The sequence below is a fragment of the Phyllostomus discolor genome, chromosome 9 (genome assembly GCF_004126475.2).
Source record: "Phyllostomus discolor isolate MPI-MPIP mPhyDis1 chromosome 9, mPhyDis1.pri.v3, whole genome shotgun sequence".
Lineage (NCBI taxonomy): Eukaryota > Metazoa > Chordata > Mammalia > Chiroptera > Phyllostomidae > Phyllostomus > Phyllostomus discolor.
Genome location: NC_040911.2, coordinates 60,441,586 through 60,465,645, shown reverse-complemented (window position 1 = coordinate 60,465,645; position 24,060 = coordinate 60,441,586). Strand labels below are relative to the sequence as shown.

Genomic DNA, 24,060 nt, shown 5'->3' with positions numbered 1-24,060 from the left:
TCCTGTGAGGTTGGGAGTTTCTCCTACCACCACAACCTTCACAGGTTTTTACAGCCAGAGGTTTTGAGGCTTTCTTTTCCCACGCTGGAACCATGGGTTGCATGGTCTGTCTTGCTGTCCAATTGTTCCTCCCAGTTTATCCACATGCAAATGTGGGACTTCCTGGCCCACCAGCTGCTGCCTTGCCATGTGTCCTCTCCACCCTGGCTGCCCCTCTCTACCCCTCCTACTAGTCTGAATGAATGTTTCTTCAACTACTTTATTGTCAGAGTTCCATACAATTCAATTTTCCAGCATTTCTGGTTATTTTTTGTTTTTAAATTTGTTGTCCTCCTTTTGGTTGTGTGAGGAGGCAAAGTGTATCTACCTACGCCTCTATCTTGGCCAGAAGTCCTGAGACTATTTTGAACAAAGAAGTCTCCAAAGATGTTTCACTGACATCTGGGACAGGGGGCAGAGGGAGTGTCTCTTGAAATTACATATTCTAAATATTTAAAAGATAACCAACCAATCTCATGATAAATAACTTAAACATTCTTCTAATTTGACCAAATTTAACTCAGGTGAAGACATGTGCTAAAACTCAAATAGGGTCTCGATTAATCCCTAAACTTCCCTGAATATGCCTAATTTGATGTAGTGCAATGTAATGTAATTTGTACAATTTTAGAGCCTTGGAATCCTCATATTAGGAAAATCACCCACTAGGTGGAGACAACATTCCTCTGCTAGTGCCTGCACTGCACCATGGCTCCAGGTCCCTGTGGCCTTGGCTCCCAGAGCAGCTGCTTTATCCTGGGGGATGGGTGGAGACTACCCACTACCTGGACACCGTGCCTGCAGCGGTGGCGATCTGGACCACAGTGCAGTGCTGCTGGCTCCCAGCGCTTCTGCCTAGCGGGCTGATGGAAGGTGGGGCTGCCAGGCGAACAGGAAACATCATGGGACTGGGGCACCTCTGTAGGACAAGAGAGCTGGTCCAGAACACCAGAACCATTTCAAGGTCAGGAGGGGGAAGCTTTTTCCTCCCACGCACACTGGCTACTTAGCTGTACTTTGAATCTTGCAGAGAGTGGCTTATGACCCAAACTCCTCTCTTTAGGGTTGAACCCTTGGCCCCACTCCTCTGTACAGCTCTGGCAAGCCCGTGAGTGGTATTGCCCTGTCTGCAGGTCCAATGGTGGCAGCTCAGGACAAGTGATGGGGTACAGCGGCAATGGGTGGCACAGGTAGACTGGATGTTGGAGCTGTGCAGCTTTCTCTTGCACTCGCCCCTAGTGTGGTTTAGAATTTGTTGTAATTATTTTCAGTCTAGTTTATAAATTTGTTAACTTAAGTCATTCACTATGTAAAATAATGTAGTCTTCTTTACTCATAATATAGTTAACACTACCCCAAGTCATTAATCATTTTTCCAGCTTTATTGAAATATAAATGACAAGTAAATTGGTACATCTTCAAAGTGTATAATGTAATAACTTGATGTACACATACATTGTGAAAGTTCCATGGGACATTTCGAAACATCATTTTAGTGACTGCATAGTAAATCAGTGCATGGGTTATCATAAATTAGTCAGTGGTCTTATGGGTGAGTAGGTTGTTTCCAAATTTTCACTAATATGAGTGCACTTCAATTAACGCCCTTACATGAAAATTGTTTACTGCTTCAGGATGGCTAAAGGGTAGGAACACTTATACAAATATTAGGTTGGCCAAAAAGTCCATTACATTTTTTCTGTACCATGGCTCTAGTAGTGTTTAGCTGTCTTTAAATTCATCTGAAACAATTTTGTTAGATTGTACTGACACTGCTGTCATTATCAGCTTGCATTTAAAAAAAAAACTTAAGTAATTGGTGATTTTTGTGCATCCATTTTAATATTGAAGATGGAAGAAAATATATGATATTTTTAGTGTATTATGCTTTATTATTTCAAAAAAAGGTAAGAATGTAACTGAAATGCAAAAAAAGATTTGTACAGAGTATGGAGAAGGTGCTGTGACTGATCAAATGTGTTCAAAAGTGGTTTGCAAAATTTCTTGGTACTATTGACATTTTGGCCAAATAATTCTTTGCTGTGGGGATGCCTTATACATTGGAAGATGTTTAGCAGTATCCCTGGTCTCCACCCACTAGAAGTCAATAGTGGGAGACAGCTAACATACTCAAAATATCCAAATCAATAAAGTTATTGGTGAAAATGAAAACTGTGTCTTTTATTTTATGGAAAAAACCTAATGGTTACTTTGGTCAATGTAGGAGACCATTCTGTGTGGCATGGGCCCAGCTGCCACTCGGAGATGCACAGGACCCATGCTTACAGATAGGTTCTCCCATGGGGAATCAGGCCTGCAATGTGCCTAGGCCGCTTTGAATCTTGTTCTTGCTAAAAACACTCCCTCTCCCTGAATTAAGGACATTCATGGCAAAGTAACTTCCTAAAATCCATGCTAAACTTCCAAGGATGAGTGTAAATGGTTTAACCACTTTTGCCTTTTCATTTACAAATATCCCTCTCCTGTGATTTGATTAGTGGCATTGGCTCCTTTGTTTTCTGTAAAAGGTAACCACCTAAAGTGAACCTGTGCATAGTAAATGAGGACCATCATGTAATGTGCTGAGAAACCCAATAAAGGTCGGTCACGGTAAGGGCCAAGGGTTTTCTCCCCTTGAGAGAAAAGCCATGCTGTCCCTTTTCTTCCACAGACTCTGTAGTCTATGTGAATGTCTCATTTCATCCATAATGATGTGGACACTGCAGGCCGGTGTCTGCATCAGGTAACCCAATACATTTATATATATACTTTTTCCTTCCCCTCACTCCAACCCTGCAACTGCCCCTTAGCTTGCATTTCCCAAGCAAACGGCTTCATCAAACATTATATTTAACTTTGGATCAATTTGTCATATTCATTGGTTAATCAATGTTTCTGTAGTGCAAGCACACGTTGTTTTATTGTGCTTCACTTTATTGTGCTTCACAAATATGTTTTTATTTTTTACAAATTGACAGCAAGACCCTTCACCAGCAAAAATATTATGACTTGCTTTATTGCAGTACTTGTTTTTGGTGGTATAGAACTGAAACCCACATATCTCTAAGGTATGTCTGTATTCTATTGTCTCTGCCATATGCACTCTTAATGGATTGTCTATTTGTGTTTTTTGCTAGTTTTATATTGCACTTTTGGCTTTTTATTTTCTTTATTGATTTCCAAAGTTTACTGAATGTAACATTTATAGTAATTATGTCTGGTTTCTTCACTTGGTTAAGCACTAAAGATATTATGACACCCAACTAAAAAAGTACTTTCAGAACTGAATACTAACTTACAACACAGAATCCTAGCTTCTCTTCTTCCATGTATCTTGCTTTTATGTCTGCTTAGAGTTCTAATACATTCTAAATACTTTGTATGCTTTTTTTACACACTTAGGATCCTTGATGCTGACAAAGACTGCAACAGTTTTGCAACAAGGTATTATTCAAAACTGTTCTTTAAAAACTGGTGTATCACCTATTGTGTTGAAGAAAAGTTGATTTAAAAGCATTTGTGGCTGGATTAATTTTATCAAACTGTGATGCTCCAATGTACAACCAATAGAAGTAAACGCAGGGACTCCAATACTTGTACACCAGTGTTCATAACAGCATTATTAAGAGTAAAAAGACAGTATGACCCATCAACAGATAAATGGATAAACAAGATGTGGTATAAACATACTGGGATTTTAGTCAAACTTAAAAGGGAATGAAATTCTGGTACTTGCTACCATGTGGATGAATCTTAAGAACATTATGTTAAGTGAAATAAGTTAGACACAAAAGTCCATAGTTTGTGTAAATCCACTTATGTTATGTACCAAGAGTGGTCAAACTCATAGAGACAGAAAGTAAAATGATGGTTGCTAGGAGCTTAGGAGAAGAGGGAATGGGAAGTTGTTTAATGGGCACAGAATTTCTATTTGGGATGATGAAAAATTATGGAGAGGGTTAGTGGTGAAAGTTGTAGGACATTCTGAATGTACTTAATGCCACTGAATTAAAAAATGGTTAAAGTAGTAAATTTCATCGTACATTTTAAAACAATTAAAAGAGATTCAGTTCAGAGCTATTGTGATTTAGGAAAATCATTAAGGAATAGCATCAAAAGTTTTAAAACACTTTTTGAAAGGCAAATGACCACCCTGAATGGTGTGGCTCAGTGGACTGTGTTTCATTCCAAAAAGTGAAAGGTTACCAGTTCGATTCCCAGTCAGGGCACATGCTTGGGTTACAAGCCGGGTCCCAGGTTGGTGGTGAGGGGGAGGCAACTGACTGATGTTTCTCTCCTACATCCATGTTTCTCTCCCTTCCTTCCCTTCTCCTCTCTCTAAAAATAAATAAAATCTTAAAAATAAAAAGGCAAATGGCCTTTTCCCAACTCTTTCATCTTTAGTGCTTAGAGCTCCTATCACCAATTTCTTAAATGCCTCTAAAGACCTGAAAGTAATGCAGCTACTGAGGGCAAAACTGGAAAGATATATGAGCTTATGCTCTGTCCTACTCAGGGAGCTGAGGTTGGCTTTCCTGGGTAGGAAACAACTGATTGGAAACTCAGGTGATACATTTGAAGAGGGAAAATCAAAATAAGATGTTCAAATTCCCTGTACTGAGGGGCCTTTGGTCACTGCCAGACCTGCACCCAGGCCTATGTGGTCAGGTGCATGTAGAGGTGAAAGAAGATATTGACTCAGTTAAGCACATCCAGATCCTTGGGCTTTTGCAAGAAGTTGCCATTGCCCTCTCCTTTCCTTTCTTCCCCCAGTATCTTACAAACAATATTTCTCACTTTTGGATTCATGCAAACCAAGGGACTAGAACTATTATGATGTTATTCACACCCTCTCTAGTTTCCTTTTTATTTTCTACTTGATCTGACAAGAGACATCTCCTTTGTTCTTCTGTAGCTAGGGAGCTGATGTGGTCTGGGCAGAGACATGGTGTGAAGGTTCAAATCCTGGCTCTGTGTTTGCTCTCTGTAATCTAAGATAATTCTTGTGCCTGAGTTTCTTTATCTGTACAATGGGGTTAATACTACAACTTCAACATCCAGCCAAGATGGAGGCATAAGTAGATACACTTTGCCTCCTTGCACAACCAAAAGAAGGATAACTAATTTAAAAATAACAACAACAACAACAACAAAAAAAAACAACTAGAACTGCTAGAAAATCGAACTGTATGGAAGTCCGACAACCAAGGAGTTAAGAAGAAACATTCATCCAGATAGGTATGAGGGGTGGAGACAAGCAGCTAGGGTGGTGAGGACTCATGACAAGGCAGCAGCTGTCACAGTGGGTGGTCCCACATTTGTGTGCAGATAAACTAGGAGGAACAACTAGGAAGTGAGATAGACTAGGAAACCCAGGGTTCCAACATGGGAAAAGAACACCTCAAAACCTCTGGCTATAAAAATCTGTGGGGGTTTTGGGGGTAGGAGAAACTCCCAACCTCACAGGAGAGTTCATTGGAGACTCATGGGGTCCTAGAACATATACAAAACCATTCATCTGGGAATAAGCACCAGAAGGGCCCAATTTTCTTGTGGGTAGCAGAAGAAGTGACTGAAAGCCACCCAGAGCCAAGGAAGAGGCACTGTTCCCCTGGAACCTCTCCCCCACATAGAGCACCATAACACAGCAATGTGGGTTGCCCTGCCCCTGCAAATACCTAAGGCTCTTCCCCTTACAATGTAACAGTCATGCCGAGACAAAAAAAAAAAAAAAAAAAGAAAGAAAAGAAAAAGCCCAAATGAAAGAACACATCAAAGCTCCAGAAAAAAATATACAACTAAGGAATGAGAGATAGCTAACCTATCAGATGCAGAGTTCAAAACACTGGTAATCAGGATGCTCACAGAAATGGTTAAATATGGTCACAAAGTAGAGGAAAAAGTGAAGGCTATGAAAACTGAAGTAATGAAAAATGCACAGGGAACCAACAGTGACAGGAAGGAAACCAAGATTCAAATCAATGGTTTGGACCAGAAGGAAGACATAAACATTCAGTCAGAACAGAATGAAGAAACAAGAATTTAAAAAAAAAAAAAAAAGAGGAGAAGCTTAGGAACTGTTGGGACAACTTTAAACATTCCAACATCGGACTCATAAGGGTGCCAGAAGGAGAGAGGAAGAGCAAGAAACAGAAAACTTATTTGGAAAAATAGTGAAGAAGAACTTCCCTAATCTGGCAAAGGAAATAAGACTTCCAGGAAGTCCAGGAAGCCCAGAGTCCCAAAGAAGTTGGACCCAATGTAGCACATGCCAAGGCACATCACCATTACATTACCCAAGATTAAAGAGGAGAGAATCTTAAAAGCAGCAAGAGAAAAGGAGACAGTTATCTAGAAAGGAGTTCTCATAAGACTATCAGCTGATCTCTCAAAAGAAATCTTGCAGGCAAGAAGGGCTGGAAAGCAGTATTCAAAGTCATGAAAGGCAAGGACCTACATCCAAGATGACTCTATCCAGCAAAGCTATCATTTGGAATAGAAGGGCAGATAAAGTGCTTCTCAGATAAGGTCCAGTTAGAGGAGTTCATCATCACTGAGCCCTTATTATATGAAATGTTAAAAGGACTTATCTAAGAAAAAGAAGATAAAAAATATGAACATTAAAATGACAACAAACTCACAACTATCAACAACCGAACCTAAAAAAACAAACAAAAACAAACTAAGCAAACAACTAGAACATGAACAGAATCACAGAAATGGAGATTACATTTCTCCATTTCTGTGCTTCTGATAACCCAAATGGAGGGTTATCAGCAGGTAGGTGGAGAGGGGAGAATGGTGGAAAAATTACACGGGATAAGAAGCATAAATAATAGGTACAAAATAGACAGGGGGAGATTAAGAATAGCACAGGTAATGGGGAAGTCAAAGAATTTATATGTATGACCCATGGGCATGAACTAAGGCAGGGGGTAATATTGGTGGTAGGGCAGTGCAGGTCAGAGGGCAATACAGGGGGCAAAAATAGGACAAAGTGTAATAGCATAATCAATAAAATATATTTAAAACATTTTAAAAAATAGTACACCTTCATAGAATTTTGTGATAAGTGACTAATACCAGTAACATGGTTAACATGGCGACCTACCCATTATAAGAACTAAGCAGGTCTTATTATTTTCATTATAATTAGCCTTAGCCCAAGACTTCGGACCTGTTTGGGAGAAACTGCAAAAAGGAGATATGTAATCAGGCAATTATGTAACCCAGAGTAAGAGGATGCCCACTGCAAAGCAGGCGCCCTTCCGAGCGTGTAAGCGCTTTGTCCGCTGCCCACCAGCCCCAGGAGGCTCACAGGGCACCTGCCCCTACTTGGTAGCTGGGAGCCAGTGGCTCTAGTTGTTAACCCACCCATCAAAGGAGAACTCGGGACTTAGCCTCGCGCAGCACGCGGGCTCCAGAGTAAGCAGCTGGGGTAAACCCAACCGTGACTACGAGCCCCGCCACTCACGTAACCTTCGAAGCTAACCATCCCATCCGCGCCACGCCTCGGCCGCCTAGGCGCGTTCGCTGCCTTCTGCGCAGGCTCACACCTTGGCTCGAGGCCAGTGACGCAATCCTGTACCGCACGCAGGACGCGGAATCCCGGTGTCGGTTGGCTCTCGTAACTCCAGCCGAAAGGCCTCTGCCATTGACAGAGGCAAGCGTAAGTCCTACCGAAGCCCCGCGAGGGGGCGGGGCCTAGCTGGGACTGCGGGGGGCCAATACGCGGCGCCCGCGCCGGTGCCGCGCCCCGCCCAGCAAGCCCGCCAACCCCGCGGGCCTGGTCCGGCGGAAGCTCGGAGGCGTCTGTAGCAGCGGGGGCTTTGGCGGCGTTTGTTGGGAAGTGAGTATTCGGCTCGAGGGCCTGCCCAGTCACTCCCTCTCAGCCGTTCGTGGGGGCCCTTCCCGGAGGAGGAGCGGGCCTTAGGGGTGCAGGAGCCACGGCCGGGGGAGAGGGCAAGCGCGGCCAAGAGGGAGGAGCTGACCCGATCGCGCGGGAGCACTGGACGCCCGCGGGGAAGCAGGAACCCTGTCTGCCAGAAACTGGGGCCTGGTCCTTGGGAAATGTGCGGGTTGGAGGGGCTGAGGGGTAGTTGTGCGGTGGCAGGGAGCTCCCTGTGGGGGGCCGGGGATGGGCCCTGACCGGCGCCGGGCCCGGTCAGGCTCAGGCCAGGCTGGAAAGCTGCAGTCTTCTAGTTTGGAGGGGAGAACCGTGGCTATCCGCTGACGGCAGGGCGATGCCCCGGGACAGAGGTGTTGTCAGGGCACCAATTACAATGGGAGATGACGCCGTCACCCAAGCCGAAATGTTCTGTTTTTTTGACCACTGCTTCTTTTACCTTATTCGTGCAAAATGGGAAATCGTTTGCAGAAACAACTTTGACTTCTTAATTACTGTCAGGACCCCCTGTAAGCTCACACATCTCTGCTCCAGGGCCAGGTCGGCAGAAGTTTGGGAAAGTGGAGGGCTGCTGGTGAGTATGAGCATCAGGCTTAAGAGATGAATCTCCTGCCAATTCTCCCAACACGTGTTGGAATCAGTGACAGTCCCTGTGTTAGTGTTCCACCATCCTATGAACCTCTCATATTGACTTAACTTAGTTTTGGTCAGTATTTTCTGTTTACTGTGGAGTCGTCTTCAGGTGATACTGCTCAGGTCCTGTAGATGTCATTTTTACAGTTAAATCTCAGAGTTCAGTCGTTTTTTATGTTGAAGGTCGGATGCTGGTGGTTGAAGGGAGCCAGCTGTAGCCTCAAGTGTCATTGATGGGACTGGAGAAGTGGGGAGAGGTGAGACTGGTTTTCAGGGAAGATAAAGAAAGTTCTGCTCTAGACACATGGGGTCTGAGATGACATTCAAGATCTGGCTGACGGAGGTTAGAAGTAAGGTGGGCATTTTGGATGGATGGGTGGAAATTTAGGAACAAAGGCAAACTTGGAAGAGGAGGGAGATTGAAGAGTAGAAGACTGCGGGTGGACCTTCAGGAGAAAACACATATCAGGGAGTCTGAAGTAACAGAACAAGGAAAACAAAAGAAATGACCCAAATGGTGTGGGGTACCAAGGAAAGCAAGGAGAGGAGACCTCGGGGTGGGATGGACGCAAAATCTACAGTGCCCACAGAGGGAGTAAAAGCAGCTGTTTGCATTTGGCAAGGCTGAGGTGAGGGGTGCACTGAGCAGTTTTGATGTGAGTCCAGAGTCCCATCAGGCCCAGGAACAAGTCCCAGCCCAACACTTACCTTGATAGTTCCCTTGTCATCTGTGAAACAGGGATAACAGCACATAGGTGTGGTGCAAGGGAAGCCTGTACCAACTAGCTAACAAGTGTAAGTGGCTGCAAGCATTTGAAATATTTGTACTCACTGAAGCCTCATAACAGCCTGCCAGCCTTCTACAAAAGAGCAAGCAAAGTAAGGTTCAGAAAATTTACTTACTCAAGGTAAAGCAGCTAGTTAAAGCTGTGGAACTTGCATTACATCAGTAGAGTTAACAATAATTCAAATTCTGAGGTATTTTAGGCTGTCGGAAGTGGTATGAGTTGTTGACTAAATTTCTGTGAAGTTTTCACCATGAAAATAGTTACGTTTTTTATAATTCAGTTGTTTTCAAAGACAGACATGCTTCTGTAAGGTTTGGTCCCAGATCAGCCATGTGTTTTGTTTGGTTTCCTGATCAAAGAACTAGAATTATTGTTGCCATAAATTCTTTTATAATTTTGGGGCTGTGTATATGTAAATTTGAAAATGACCTAGCAAATTTACTACCTTAATGTATTTCATTAATCATAGTTTTAATCATTTATGTGTACCTTTGGGTGAAATCTTAGCTTATTTATGCTTATTTGCATAAATTAATATGCTTATTTTTTTCCTCACAAATTATCTTATGAAGGTGCATCAGGACTTCACTTCAGAAAACTGCTAACTGAAGTGTGACTTCAGTCTTCACATGAGAAAAGTTAGGTTTAGGTTAAGTTTATATTCTCTTAAAAACAATTTTCATAACTTTTAATCCTTTTACTTCAGTAGTTGCTCATGCATGAAATAATTCTTGTTTTTGTTTTCAAAGCTATTTTTAGAAAGAAGAAACATGGAAAGTGGTGCAGTTTTGCTGGAATCCAAATCCTCACCGGTTAATCTTCTGCATGAAATGCACCAACTACGCCTTCTGGGTCACCTGTGTGACGTGACTGTCAGCGTGGAGTACCAGGGCATCCGCAAAGAATTCATGGCCCATAAGGCAGTGCTGGCAGCCACCAGCAAATTTTTTAAGGAAATGTTCCTCAATGAGAAGACTGTGGATGGCAGTAGGACTAACGTTTACTTAAATGAAGTGCAAGTTGTTGACTTTGCTTCATTTCTTGAGTTTGTTTACACCGCAAAGGTACAGGTAGAAGAAGATCGGGTACAGCGAATGCTGGAAATAGCTGAAAAGCTAAAATGTTTAGACTTATCAGAAACTTGTTTTCAGTTAAAGAAACAGATGTTAGAGTCGGTACTTTTGGAGTTGCAGAGTTTCTCTGAGTCTCAGGAGGTGGAAGGGAGCAGTAGCTACCAAGGCAGTGTTACTCCTGATACTGTGCCAAGTGTGGCTGCGGACAGTCCTCTTGCCAATGGCCTTATGGACTCCTCAGACCCCCTAGTGCAGAGAATCAGCAATGGCATGTTGCCAGATATGCCACCAAGGAAGTCCAAGGAGAAACCAGACAAGAAGAAAGATGTAGTTAAGACTTCCTACCCTAAAATCAGAAGAGCTAGTGGAAGGCTGGCTGGCAGAAAGGTATTTGTGGAAATTCCTAAAAAGAAATATACAAGAAGACTCCGAGAACAGCAGAAAAGTGCTGAGGATGATGTGGGGGACTACAGGTGGCCACAAGAACCCAGCCCAGACACTATGGGTACAGAGATGGAGCTGGTAACAAAAAATGAAGATTTCAGTGCTAAAATGGAGGTGGGGGAGGTGCTGCAGAAGGCAAGACATAGGGAGGAGGAGAATGAGGAGGGTGAGGAGGAGAAGAGGAGGAGCAACTTTAAGTGCACTATCTGTGAAAAGGCCTTTTTGTATGAAAAGAGCTTCCTGAAGCACATCAGGCACTACCACGGAGTGGCCACTGAGGTGGTTCACCGGTGTGATACCTGCAGCCAGACCTTTGCCAACCGCTGCAACCTGAAGAGCCACCAGCGTCACGTACACAGTAGTGAGCGCCACTTCCCATGTGAGTTCTGTGGGAAGAAATTCAAGAGGAAGAAGGATGTCAAGCGGCATGTGGTACAGGTCCATGAGGGAGGTGGTGAGCGGCACCACTGCCAGCAGTGTGGCAAGGGCCTGAGTTCTAAGACGGCCCTACGGCTCCATGAGCGGACACACACAGGCCACAAGCCCTACAGCTGCACTGAGTGTGAGGCCAAGTTCTCACAGCCCTCAGCACTGAAGACCCACATGAGGTATGTGCACCTGGCTCCAGCCGATTGGTGTGGGCGATAGCAGAGACCCTCTCAAAATAATTTTTTTCAGAATGTGGCTTGTGTGCTTAATTTTGTTGAAGTGTGTGTCAGAAATTGAGGTAGCTCTAGGATTTAGACTAGTTTGACTACATTTCACTTCATAACTTGTTCCCTCTGAAAGTTGGGCATTCTTTATGGGTCTTGTTCTACACTACAGAAATCTCATAGTGTTCTGTAGGCCTCAGGCTAATGAGGACTTACCAGCTTCTGTTGTGGTCACAGCATGGAAGCCTGGACACAGGACCAGGGCAGCAGATAGCTGCTGAACATGCGAGGCCCCACAGGTCTTTTCTGGCATGCAACTGCAGGCCAGAGCTCTCCCAGTCCCAGAGGAGCCTCTGGTATGTATTCTTTCCACCACACCTGAGGCTAATAACCTTTATTTTTCTTTCCCTGATTTGATTTACAACACGGGCTTGTGACCATCTGGGTCCCACAGTCCCAGTAATGAGCTCAGTGAGATGACATTTTAGGGCTTTCGGACTTTTCTCTGGTCATGTTCATTCTCTGGGCTTGGAAACTGTGCTATTGGTTAGTCTAAACTCCAGAATTAGGACAGTGTTTTCTGTTTGTTAATTTTGGCACTGTAGGTGGGTGACACTGTTTTTAAATGTTTTCTTACAGTGCTTAGTGTTTCAAATCCAGTTTTCCAGCCTGTTCTAGATCTGCCCTCAAACTTGGGCTAGTCTTTGGGGTGGTAGTATGGTGTTCACTCTTACTCTATATAACAAGTTTAAAAACTTGGCTTATTAGGAAGTGCTCAGTAAATCATGGTTGATAATCTACTTCATACTAGTTGTGAAATTAAAATGCTTATGCATTTTATGCATTTTCAGAAGCCAGGTTTCTTCAGCATTTTGGGAACAGTTCTTTCTAGACTAGTTATGTCATACATGTTAGTAAATGATAGTTAATTTTTTGGTCATGTGGTTCTTCATAACTATAGTTCTGGGGTGTTTGTGGTTGATTATTCTGAGTAAGAAAACTACAAATATTACATGATGCTCATTAGTGTTTTTAAAAATATGCAAAGGCATGGTCTCTGCCTAAATATGCTGTACAAAATAAACCATAAGGCAGGTGTGGGTGGACATTTAGTGTTTTACGGGAAAACGTGTAGTTGTCCTTGTGCAGATGCAGATTTGGAGATGAGGATTATGGGCTTCGTTCCAGTCATTCTCATTAGGTCTCACAGAACAAACTATCTTTGCAGGCTGGAGAGGAAATTGAATTGCAAAGTGAGGTTTGAAATACATCCTAAGTTATCATCTGAATGTTGTACTTTCAGAATTCATACAGGGGAAAAACCTTTTGTCTGTGATGAATGTGGTGCAAGATTCACTCAGAACCACATGCTGATATATCATAAAAGGTGTCACACAGGTAAATACCCCTGCTGTTGTGATTGAATGTCTTTCCTAGTGGTAGAAGAAAACTGCAATTTATTAATTTAGAAGTTGGCATCTACCAAAGTAGATGCAGGTTAAAGCCATGATCTGTCTTTCCCATTTAGAAAGTGAGCAAAAATGAATAAATAAAATATGCTTGTGGTGATAGTCTTTTGCACACTAGGCAGTAGGAACTGGCATGTGCGTCTTATGTATCAAAAAGGTATGAAACAGTTCCTACTGCTTTAGCCCCAAATTCCATTTGCAGGCATCTGTCCTAAAGAAATTGTTCAGAATATGAGAAAAGCTCTATTTTCCATCATCTTGCTATTTCTAATAACAGAGCATTAGGAACAACCTGCTTACTCAACCACAGTGGTTCAGTAAACAGGAAAATCTACCCTCCTGGCTCATGCCATGGCCATTTAGGGTGAGGGCTCTCAACATTCTGAATAACACTTGTACTTGAATATTGACTTGAAAAGTGCACAGTAAAGCATACAACTAATCCCAACTATATTGAACACCTGCACAAAAGACTAGAAAATAATTATATGATGTATCAAGGTGGGAATTATCTTATTTCCATTTTCCAAAATTTTTGTGACATTTTATTATGTGAGGGACATTTAAGTTGGCTTTATTCTGAATTCAGCACAGTAACCACACTGTTCAGAAAACCCTATTGTTTGGCACAGAAGTATACATAATCTGTTGTATAGTGTAATTATCATGCTAATCCAGTTCCTTAATTGGTTGTGTTTTTAATTTTTTTACTTCTAAACACTGTCATATGTTCCTCAAGTTCAAATGCAGGTGAGGCAGAGATGAGACATTTAATGATGTGAATTACTAGACTGAAAAGCGAGCAAAATTTGTGTGTAATGGATGGTTGGGGACCGAGGTGAAGTCAGGTCACAACTGAAAGATTAAGTTAGAGTCAATCATTTGATGAAAATATTAACATATTCGGAATTTATTAAACCCAGTATTTTTGATGTTTGTAAAATCAGGAGTATACCTAATAAATAAGTCTGATTTGTAGAATTAAAGGATTCCAACACAATGTGAAGTGGTACTTAACCATTTTTTCCTTATCTTGTAATCCAATCCAAAGTGCTTGGGAGTTGCTTCTCTAGAATAATTATGCATATATAGCCAATGTAAATTTCCTCTCCCTTTCAAGAAAGGCTTTTATTTTTTATTCTGAAAAAGATCCACACAAGTGCTTCTTTGAGAAAAATCTAACAATTTCTCCAAACAAGTTATACAGTTACTTGAACAGATCTTTTATGAACAGATGAACAGATGTTTTATGACAGTTTTAACTAGAAAATGTAACAGGCTGCCTGCGCTGTTGGAGTTCATATGGGTTTTAGAGTTTGGGTCCATTCTTACCTGTGTATTCTAGTGCCTGTATCATTTCTAACTTTTTGTTTCATCTTTTCATGTAGGTGAAAGACCTTTTATGTGTGAAACATGTGGCAAGAGTTTTGCTTCTAAGGAGTATTTAAAACATCACAATAGAATCCATACTGGATCCAAACCCTTTAAATGTGAAGTTTGTTTCAGGACTTTTGCTCAGCGGAATTCACTTTACCAGCATATTAAAGTCCACACAGGTATGGCTGGAATGTCACCAAAAAAGGGAGTTCAGTGTACCAAGAGAAACATCCCAAAGGTTTTTGACTGAACTAGAAAAATTAGAATTTAGCTTTAGGAAAAAATCTTTCCCCAAACTTTACATGTCATAATATTATTTTAAAATTTTTCAGTTTCTAGTTTCTGGCTCTTGAGAAACTGAAAAGGTATGGATATATGAACACTTTTAACATTTTCAGATTAGAATTAGGGATAATCTATACATATTAGTGTATATGCATATGCATGCAAATTCACTTATGGGATATGGGAATTTTATATCCCTCACTATGGAACTAGGTGAAATTTCTATAGATGTAATATGAGCTGCAGGTATGAATTTGGCCCTTTTTTCATATAGGGCATAAACTCTTGGTATTACAGGGATCCCTGCTCTTCAGAAGTTCATGTTGGGCTACTTTGCTTTTATGAAAGACCTGTATTAGTACCTGTTTTCAGTAACTGAAAAAAATGTAACATGAACTTTTGCAAAGTGGGGAATGCTCTTCACTTTATGCCATTATCGGCTTACAAAAGGTTTCATGGGAACACTACTTTTGGATCAGGGAAACATATATAGAGGACTGATTTGTACCTGTCAGTTGACCCTCAACTGATCTTCTTTATGGTGGAATGCTAATAATTTCCAGTGGTTTACAAACAGCATTATTTAGTTTTGTAGTCAGAATTAAACACACCAGGCTAACAAGATCAACCAGTTTTCTTCTCTTCCTGCCTCAGGAGAACGTCCCTATTGTTGCGACCAGTGTGGTAAGCAGTTCACCCAGCTCAATGCTCTCCAGCGCCACCATCGGATCCACACAGGAGAGAAACCATTCATGTGTAATGCATGTGGACGGACCTTTACTGACAAGTCCACTCTCCGGCGGCACACCTCAGTAAGCAACAGTATGGCTTAAGAATAACAAATTGCTGGTTCCTGGGTATGCGTAACCCTAGGCAGTCAGAAATGCTTATTATTCCATAAGGTGGTTATAGAAGACAAACAACAGATATTTTCTTCCTCAGGTTTTCTCTGCTGTGAGCACATTCACAGTGTGAATGAAGTGAAGACCAAGTCTTGATGTCTATAGACACTTTCTAACAGCAGCAGTAGTGGTAGGTAGAAGGATACTTGGCAATTAGTAAAGAGAGTTGGCTGAAGTAGAAATTTAGATTGAAAAGAGACTATTGTTTTAAAGATGCATTAAGTAAGTAGCTGTGGCCACCCTAGTCAGGTGGCTCAGTTGCTTGAAGTATTGTCCTGTGCACCAAAAGGTTGCAGGTTTGGTTCCTGGTCAAGGCAAATACCTAGGTTGTAGGTTCAGTCCCCAGTCGGGGTGTGTACTGGAGGCAACCGGTTGATGTTTCTGTCTCACACTAATACCTATCTCTCTCCCCCTCCCCACTTTCCTCTCTAAAATCAGTAAAAAAAATATCCTTGGATGAGGATTAAAAAACAGAAAAACAATGGCTATGAATTGGAAGGTTTATAGATATTTGTCCAAAGACACATTAAGTGACTTTTGTGTTTCATTTATAGGTACATGATAAGAATACGCCATGGAAGTCTTTCCTTGTTATTGTAGATGGCTCACCCAAGAATGATGAAGGGCATAAAACTGAACAGCCTGATGAAGAATATGCATCATCCAAACTTTCAGATAAATTGCTGTCTTTTGCAGAAAATAACCACTTTCACAACCTGGCCACAGTCCAAGGCAGCGTATCTACTGTACATGAGAGTAGTTCTGTAGACACAGCCTGCAAGTCAGATAATTCTGTGGTGCCCCAGGATGCTCTGCTGGCCACCACCATCAGTGAGCTTAGTGAGCTTACTCCACAGACACATCTGATACCCACACAACTTCACTCTTTGACCAATATGGAGTAAGAGCTGGCAATTACCTGCCAGGCAGGTCCCATCCTGCACCTTGTGTAATAGTGTATGCAAGATGATGTCAGGAGCTAAGAAACAGGCAAAGAATTGGGCAAGAATGGCTTCTGATTTTCCTAAATTTTGATAACTTGCACGTTTTTATCAAAACATTTTTAAAGCTTTCCCTTAAAAATCCTTATCTGCACGATCCCAGCTACACTTTATCAACACATAAGGCAATTAATATAACCTCACCTAATTCTGTTGTAGGCTGCTACATGCATTAATCATTTTAATGCTTGAGTACCTTGATGTTTGTTAAGTTTAGACAACTACCTTAATAATAGAGTACACAAGATATTTTTCTAAAAAGCTGAAATAAAACTGGGGCCATGTATTGTTTCTTTCCTGTCGAATTGAAGCAAATCAGATTTGCTGAAGGGACCCTTGAATGGGACTGAAGAAATGAATTACTGAATTCATTTCCTTCCACTCCCTTACACCCACACTAAAAAAGGAATGACACTTGCAAACAGCTTAGTATAACCCCTAATCACAACACATACACAGCTAGGAAATTTGTCATAAAATAGCTTTTGAAATGAGATGTGGCTGTTCAGTTTCATTCCTAAAAACCTAATAAGGTAAAATCTGTCCTACCAAAGATTTTAGTAGCAACCTATAGTTTTTGTTTTGTTTTGCAAAAAGGTGTGAAAAATTAAGCCACAGGGTTTAAAACACTTGAAACTGTGTTTTTATTTTACTGACCAGTAGCAATGAGGTGATTATGGCAAACCTTAGAGCAGAGTAATTAGTATTTCTGTCTTTTCTGACTTAATTTCTGTAACTTTCAGAAACCCAAACTTACACATTTGTTTACTTAGGAACATGAGAGAATACAGCCAAGGGACCAAAAGCCTTGGCACACATCATTGATTATGCCTTAAAAGTAGATTGTAGAGAACCAATAATTTGTCGTAAATGCCCCTTTGGCTGTGTTATGCTGGAGTTAATGAATTTGCAATGAAAGGATAATTCTGCTGTATTTACTAAGCTTGATTCATGGTTCCAGTGGCTTTTGTATGTAGTTGTGACTCATAAGTAACCCTAAACATATTTATTTAAAGACAGCCTTAAAAGGGAATTCTGTTGACAGTTTTTCTACATTTTAATTTATTAACTTACTGTGAAAACACTTTCATTTCTAAGAGAAAGAACTTATCCATAAGTTCCAGGATGAAGACATGGCTATACCATTCCAGAAACATTAATGAGGGAAAACTTTCTTCCTATGTGCTTATTTTGTTCTAGTTTATAACATGTTACATACTAAAGCCACTATAAGGTGTGTTTTAGGTGCTGATAACATGTTTCACACCTGCTCTTAAAGAACAGTGGTACTGAACTAGTTCAAATTCAATTATGACAATATATCCTAACTAGGTTACAGAACAACAACAAACAGTGACAGTTACATAGCCATTTTATTCTTGGTAAGAATGAACCTGCCTAACTGATGTACTGTTTCATGGAGTAAAGTCATCTTAATGAGAAGGAATTTAAATAATAGATTATTTTGTTACCTACTAGATGCATTTTTGTCATAAAATTTTCTTTAGAAATTCTATAAAAAGTCATTTAATGTGTTAATAAATGTTTGTAAAATAGTTTTGCAAGTTTTTTCCCTGTTATTAGAATTTAGGCTCTGTAGATTGAAACAAGTATAATTTTCTTAATTTCATGGATAAGGAAGTTTAAAATCAAGACTGTAGTCCTAGGAATAATCTCTTTAGTTTTAACTATGTGAACTGCACACTTATTCTTTAGAAGTAAAAGGCCTAGTGATAAGTAACACTAACCTTTACTTGTATAGAAGTAACCTGTGCAGCTGTTGCTGTGGAATGTGTAAGTGGACTGGTTTTTTCAATGTCGTGTTTAAGATTGCATCATATAGAAGACTTATTTCTCCAGTTTATCTATTTCTTTGCTTCCTGGGAAGGTAAAGCTGCCTCTGAGAATAGAAGTCTGTTAACCTTATGGAAGACTCATCATTGAGGGGTTTGTGGGGCATCTCCTCCTATCTCTCTTAGTCCAAGTACAGTCTCCCTGAGGGAAAGCAACCTATCGTATCACTATGTCAGTCCTAAATCCATGACTGGGAAAGTGCCCTTGGTGCTGGCTGCTTCTCCTAGAGCCTCAGAAAAGGCAGTTAAGGGAGTGATTTAGTGCCTTTCAACCATAGTATGGGAACTAGTCTCAGCCTGAACTCCAAAGATCTCTGCTGATTTTAGTTTTACCAAAATTTTTGTTTTACACTTTGGGAAAAAATGGACCATGTGGTGGGAGAAGACCTTTATTGAAGGTAATTTTAACAAATGTGGTTTTGCTATGAAATCCGATAATCCAAACCAACAAATTTGATGGTAAGTTACAACTTCGTTGTAACTTGTTAAATTTATACCTTATCACACAGGGACATTTTTTGAGACCAATGAGTGGTCATCCCTTTAATTAAACTTGACAGTGTGAAACTTGAAGTAACAATATTTTATTTCAGTAGGGGAGGGCACTTGTGCAAAGGACCATTTGCTCACATATACCTAAATGTGGGCAGATATGACTGAGCAAGCTACAAACACAGGTCAGGGGCTACCTAGCATGTTACCCAGTTAAGCCCCAGAACCCACCCACTTACCTTTGTCAATCTGTACAGGACTCATACCAAGGCTGGCAAAACTAGTTTTTTTTAACCACCATAGTGGCTTCTTTCTGTTAGGAAATAATGATTCTGAGATAAACTAAACCTTGAATGATCAACAACTTATCAGAATTCGTAGGTTGGGATGGTCTGTTCTACCATTCTTTTTTTTTCAAAATTTGCTGTATTATCTTTAAGTTATAGGAATATGCTTAATGACCTGAACATTGCTCTTAGGATGAGGTGACCCATTCTACTATACCACATGGCACCCTCTTCCTCCATAGAGGCCAGTGGGCTCAACCTTGCCCAGGGGCATGTGCTAACCCTGTACAGACATCTGCAAGTTCAATAAATGCCAAAAGAGTTGAGTAACTTCAGGGTTCCCTGCCCCTCCTTCTCTCCTCTCCCACCTGGCAGTTTTCTGTGAACCAGTCCTCCCTCAACTTTGCAAGTCCAAAGGATGCAAGCAGCATTCCTTATCAGGGCAACAGATAGGGATGAGAATGGGAGGCTTACAAAGTCATTGTGCAAATTTAGCAGCCTATCAACAGACTATAACCAGGGCTTCTTTCATAAACCCTTAGTGTGCAAAATCATTACAGTTCCCTGAATTTCCAAAAAGTGAAAGATTTTAGCATAGTCAAACTCAAGTTTCAAAGGATATTCAAAAAGCCTAGAGAATTATTGCCTTAAACTGAATAGGAATAACTTCAAGAAAGGAAGCTACTCATGATCTGTACAAATTTAGGTAGAAAAGACCTGTCAAAATATTACTTATAATTTCCATTTTATTTACAGGTTCACATAAAACATACATACTCTTCTGCTAAGGTAGGTTTATGGTTAGTTTTCATAATACAATCCTCTACCTAAGAGTATGAGAGAAGAAAACACCACAGTGACCAACTCAGAACTTCACAGGCAGGAACCTGTTAGCATACCATAGGTGGCAGGCAGGTCATAGTTGCCCAACCCTCCAAAGAAAGCCACAAAGGTTTTCATTTGGATACTTTAAATGCAAAGTGTCAAAGGAAACAAATGCACACTCTTTCATTATAGTCACACCATCATAACAGTCACAACTGTGCAAAAATACTGTTTTCAAATCATTATATAAAAAAGGAACTCACACAAGCTATAAAAATGTTGCTACAAAAAGCAAAGCTTTCCTGTAAGAAATTTTAACTGACTTTGACCATGAACTAACCCCAGATTTGCTAAAATACAAGAACTGTAACAAACAGTCATCATATTTTGTTCATGATCCTACATTCGACAATGGAACACTTCAAGGAAGGATGTTTGGCTACTGTTAATGGAGCTTTTTCCCTCTCATTTTCCTTTTACTTTCTAGCAGGTCTGTTCTAGTCATTACACTTATTTTTACTTTCCTGTGAAATATTAAAAAAAAATCTTTAACTCAGACACTGAATTCCACTGTTCATTTCAAAACAGGCAAGTCTCTGACATAAAATGTTGCCAATATTATTTTTAAAAACTGTACCTCTTTTTCACACAGGTTTATTAGGGGATCATAATAAAAGCTAAATGGATGTCCCATAAAAGAAAGCATCTGGTTTGTATTTTAAATGGTCAGACCAGGAGGTTCTTTTAACAAGTGGAAACACACTTTTTAGGCTAGTGATAAAAGAAGCATGCTGGCTGGCTAGGATTTTAATGCTCTCCAGGTGGCAGAGACTTATGGCCAGAGGACATGGGCTACAAAAGCACTGCCCATGCCTCACTTTCACAGAAGTGCATTTGGAAAAACTTTTTACAAAGTACATTTGCATGGCTGTGAAACAGATTAGGTAAAGCAATAAAAATCCACTTTTCTCTCTTATTATTTTCATAAGAGATTCCAACAGGAAATAAGAGAGTAGCAAATGAACTCCATTCCAAATTGTACTATCAGTGATAACCAGCTTTAAGAATCCCTGACTTCTGAAGGGAAAAAGAAATACTCATCAGATTCCAGGGCCCAACACCAGTGTCCATGTCTTCTGGTCCAGTCCCTCTGCTCTCAGCTGATACTATGAAACCACTAACCTTTCTCTCCATCAGTCCACCTTGCACACATCACTCTACAACTACAGCCAGGGAATCCTCCCAGCCACCTGAGAAACAGCCTCCACAACATGGCCTCAGCTGGCCCTTCCAACCTTCCTTTTATTTTTTTTAATTATTTCTTTTTTAAAGATTTTATTTATTTTCAGAGAAAAGGGAAGGAAGGGAAAAAGAGGGAGAGAACCATCAATGTGCAAGTAGATAACACTGATTGGTTGCCTCTCACACACCCCCAACCAGAGACCTGGCCTGAAACCCAGACGTGCCCTAACTGGGAATCGAAGAGTAAACTTTTGGTTCACAGGCTGGCACTCAGTCCACTGAGCCACACCAGCCAGGGCTCAACTTTCTTTACTGCTTTCTCCTTTATCTCAGACTAACCTATTCACCATTCCCAAACCTTCCTTCTCACTGTGCCTTTGGACTGGGCACACCCATTCTACTTCTGGCCCTTAATCCCAGTAGAGGATCATCCAAAAATGAAAACATCAGCCCTGACTGGTGCGGTTCAATTGGTTGGGCATCATCCCTCAAAGTGAAAGGACCCCGGTTAGGGCACATGTCTGGGTAGGAGGCTCAGTCCCTCGATGGGGCGCATATGAGAGGCAACCTATTGATGTTTCTTACATCAATGTTTCTCACCTCTCTTCCCCTCTCTAAAACTAAATAAATAGAATATTAAAAAAATGAAAGCATTTAAATACCTGTTACTATCTAACATAAGATGGGGAATTTCACCACCTGTCATTAACGAAAGCAGCACAATTTAGAAAGAAACAGGCTATCTCTGGCAACAAATGCACATGGAACATAAATAATTTAAGCCTAAAAATACGTATAGAGGAGGTTCAAGAAACAAGGCCATGTCTAAAATATAATGTCAACATGTAACATAATGGGATCAAGTTCATAAATCAATAGAGTACATGTTAGTAATGTAAAACAAAAGAAAATGACAGAGTTCAAAGTTCAAACACAAAATCTAAAACAATTCCATCAGCCAAGAGGAAAGTCAAGTCCCCTCAGAAGCTAGTTGGAGGCATATAATAAGCCTCTGTACCATGTTTACCCTATCTAACTCATCACGTTCAATAAATGACTAAAATTACTGAAATACTTTCTCAATGAGGATGTACATGACTGTGGATATAGGAAGGATACCATCTCAATCGGAAAGAATATGAACATGAAAGAGCAGACATGTGCCAGTTAAAACACCTTTATGTGAATATAAACAGGGATTTTTACCCCAACTAAAAGTGGAAACTGTCTAGGAAAAGGAAAAGTTCTACTTCTCACAGATGTTATATATTTGTGTGTGTGTGCCTGTGTATATAAATACAAAGCAGTTGAACCCACCTTGACATTCATTCACACATAAGCAAGTGATACCAGGAAGTCCCCTTTTCTCACAGTGTGATTCAGGCAGACCCTGGCTGTTCTGAATTTTCACATGCATGTTGGCATAGGGAACAATATCAAAAGCAAAGAAACTAGTCATTAGCAACATCAAAAGAATCACAAGATAACAACAACAAAAAATTTCGAATGAAGTCATAAACTTATTCCTAACAACCACCCTAACTAACACATACACTAAGAGAATATATTCAGATGCAAATTTACAGAGAATATTCAAAGCATCAATTAGAACAATTGGGTTGGGTACTCAAGTTCAAGAAAAAGAACAGAAAAATATGTGGCAAAATTAAACATGGGTTTTGCAAACATCAAATATTAAGAAAATTCTGCAGTGGTTCTCAGAAAACTCTAAGGACTTTGGCAAGCATGAAATAACCCATTATACCCATAGTATGCACAGAAGCTTTTTACCCATCCGTTTAACATTGACACAAACACAGCAAACTTGAAAACTGCACACACTTCATTGAGCTCATGTGCAACAAAATTAAGCCATTAAACAGACATCTCATAAAGATCACTCAGCCCTAAAAGGAAACTAAAGAGAGGTTAGCTGCATGCCACAAAGACTTATAATTGTTTCACTTTAGGTCTCCGTCTCCTTCTCCATCCCCTTGGATGGACTTTTTGATACGAAGCAACATGGTAGTAAGCCACTGATCCAAGCGAGATATTGAGTCAAATTCTTTCACCTAGTTTAAGGTTAAAGGAATAGGAGTTAGTCCATTGAGATACAATCAAAACAAAACAGCTGTTTAAATATATATAGCGATAATCTACCAACTTTTTCATTTAAAATTATTCCAGTTCATTAAAATTTGCTTATTTTTTCATTGTCCTCTGCCTATTTTGATGGAGTTAAGTTTCTGTGCCTTTTATATTGCTGTGTGCTAACTTGTGATAGCAAAAATTCCTAACAGCCTTTATAATTGGAAGAAGAGCACATTTAATGTGACACAGGAAATTAGACCATGTATAAGACTTAGATGGGAACATGGGAAATTAACAGTGTCCCAATATTCATTGCATGTATGAAAGCAGAACTCCTTTAACTCATTTCGACACACTACTAAAAGAATAACATTTCAATAGGATGAAAATAGTTTCATAGTAAAAGTTAAATGGGAGAACATTTCTTTCTGCTATTGCTTCAAAACTATAATGAATATATTAATGGCGGATACAGAGAAACTTTTGATTCTAAGCATAAGATAGCAAAAGATAGGAGAATGGAAGATTGATGAATATAAAGAAAAAATTTCCATTTATTTGATGCCAGGAATATATTGTCATTATATTTTAAATTGCATTTAACTGATTTTACTTTACACTTCTTTATGGAGCAGACTATTTTCAAAAGAATGCATTCTTAAAACAACAAATTGTAACACATATATTTTTTCTTGAATTT

At 40.3% G+C, this 24,060-nt stretch overlaps 2 protein-coding genes across 8 annotated transcripts in view; one reads left to right on the top strand and one right to left on the bottom strand.

Annotated features, from left to right (window-relative positions):
- Nucleotides 1-7,755: 7,755 nt before the first annotated feature.
- Nucleotides 7,756-18,990, top strand: GZF1 (GDNF inducible zinc finger protein 1). Of its 3 annotated transcripts, none has more exons than XM_028523692.2 (6): nt 7,756-7,888; nt 10,116-11,491; nt 12,840-12,934; nt 14,394-14,561; nt 15,322-15,479; nt 16,124-18,990. In XM_028523692.2, exons 2-6 carry the CDS (start codon nt 10,137-10,139, stop codon nt 16,472-16,474), a joined length of 2,127 nt encoding a protein of 708 aa, XP_028379493.1. In that variant the 5' UTR covers nt 7,756-7,888; nt 10,116-10,136; the 3' UTR covers nt 16,475-18,990. The 3 variants fall into 3 exon arrangements, with proteins under 3 accessions (XP_028379493.1, XP_035865323.1, XP_035865324.1); XM_036009430.1 differs by lacking the exon at nt 7,756-7,888 and adding an exon at nt 7,909-8,519; XM_036009431.1 differs by lacking the exon at nt 7,756-7,888 and adding an exon at nt 9,374-9,462.
- The window catches only part of NAPB (NSF attachment protein beta), a 66,189-nt gene continuing 59,542 nt past the window's right edge, over nt 17,414-24,060 (bottom strand). For 4 of the 5 annotated variants that reach the window (XM_028523696.2, XM_028523695.2, XM_036009432.1 and 1 more), the window contains one exon: nt 19,931-23,341. In XM_028523696.2, coding sequence (XP_028379497.1) covers nt 23,231-23,341 — 111 coding nt within the window. In that variant the 3' untranslated portion in view covers nt 19,931-23,230. Of the gene's footprint in view, nt 23,342-24,060 lie in introns of all 5 variants that reach the window. The other variant, XM_028523694.2, reaches the window with a different exon arrangement.

What these genes read in the sequence shown, in the direction of transcription:
- GZF1 (XM_036009430.1), top strand. Translation starts at nt 8,283, where the DNA reads ATGCCCCGGGACAGAGGTGTTGTCAGGGCACCAATTACAATGGGAGAT. An exon ending in TCATAAAAGGTGTCACACAG is followed by an intron (nt 12,935 to 14,393) that starts GTAAATACCCCT and finishes CTTTTCATGTAG; the next exon opens with GTGAAAGACCTTTTATGTGT. An exon ending in GCATATTAAAGTCCACACAG is followed by an intron (nt 14,562 to 15,321) that starts GTATGGCTGGAA and finishes TTCCTGCCTCAG; the next exon opens with GAGAACGTCCCTATTGTTGC.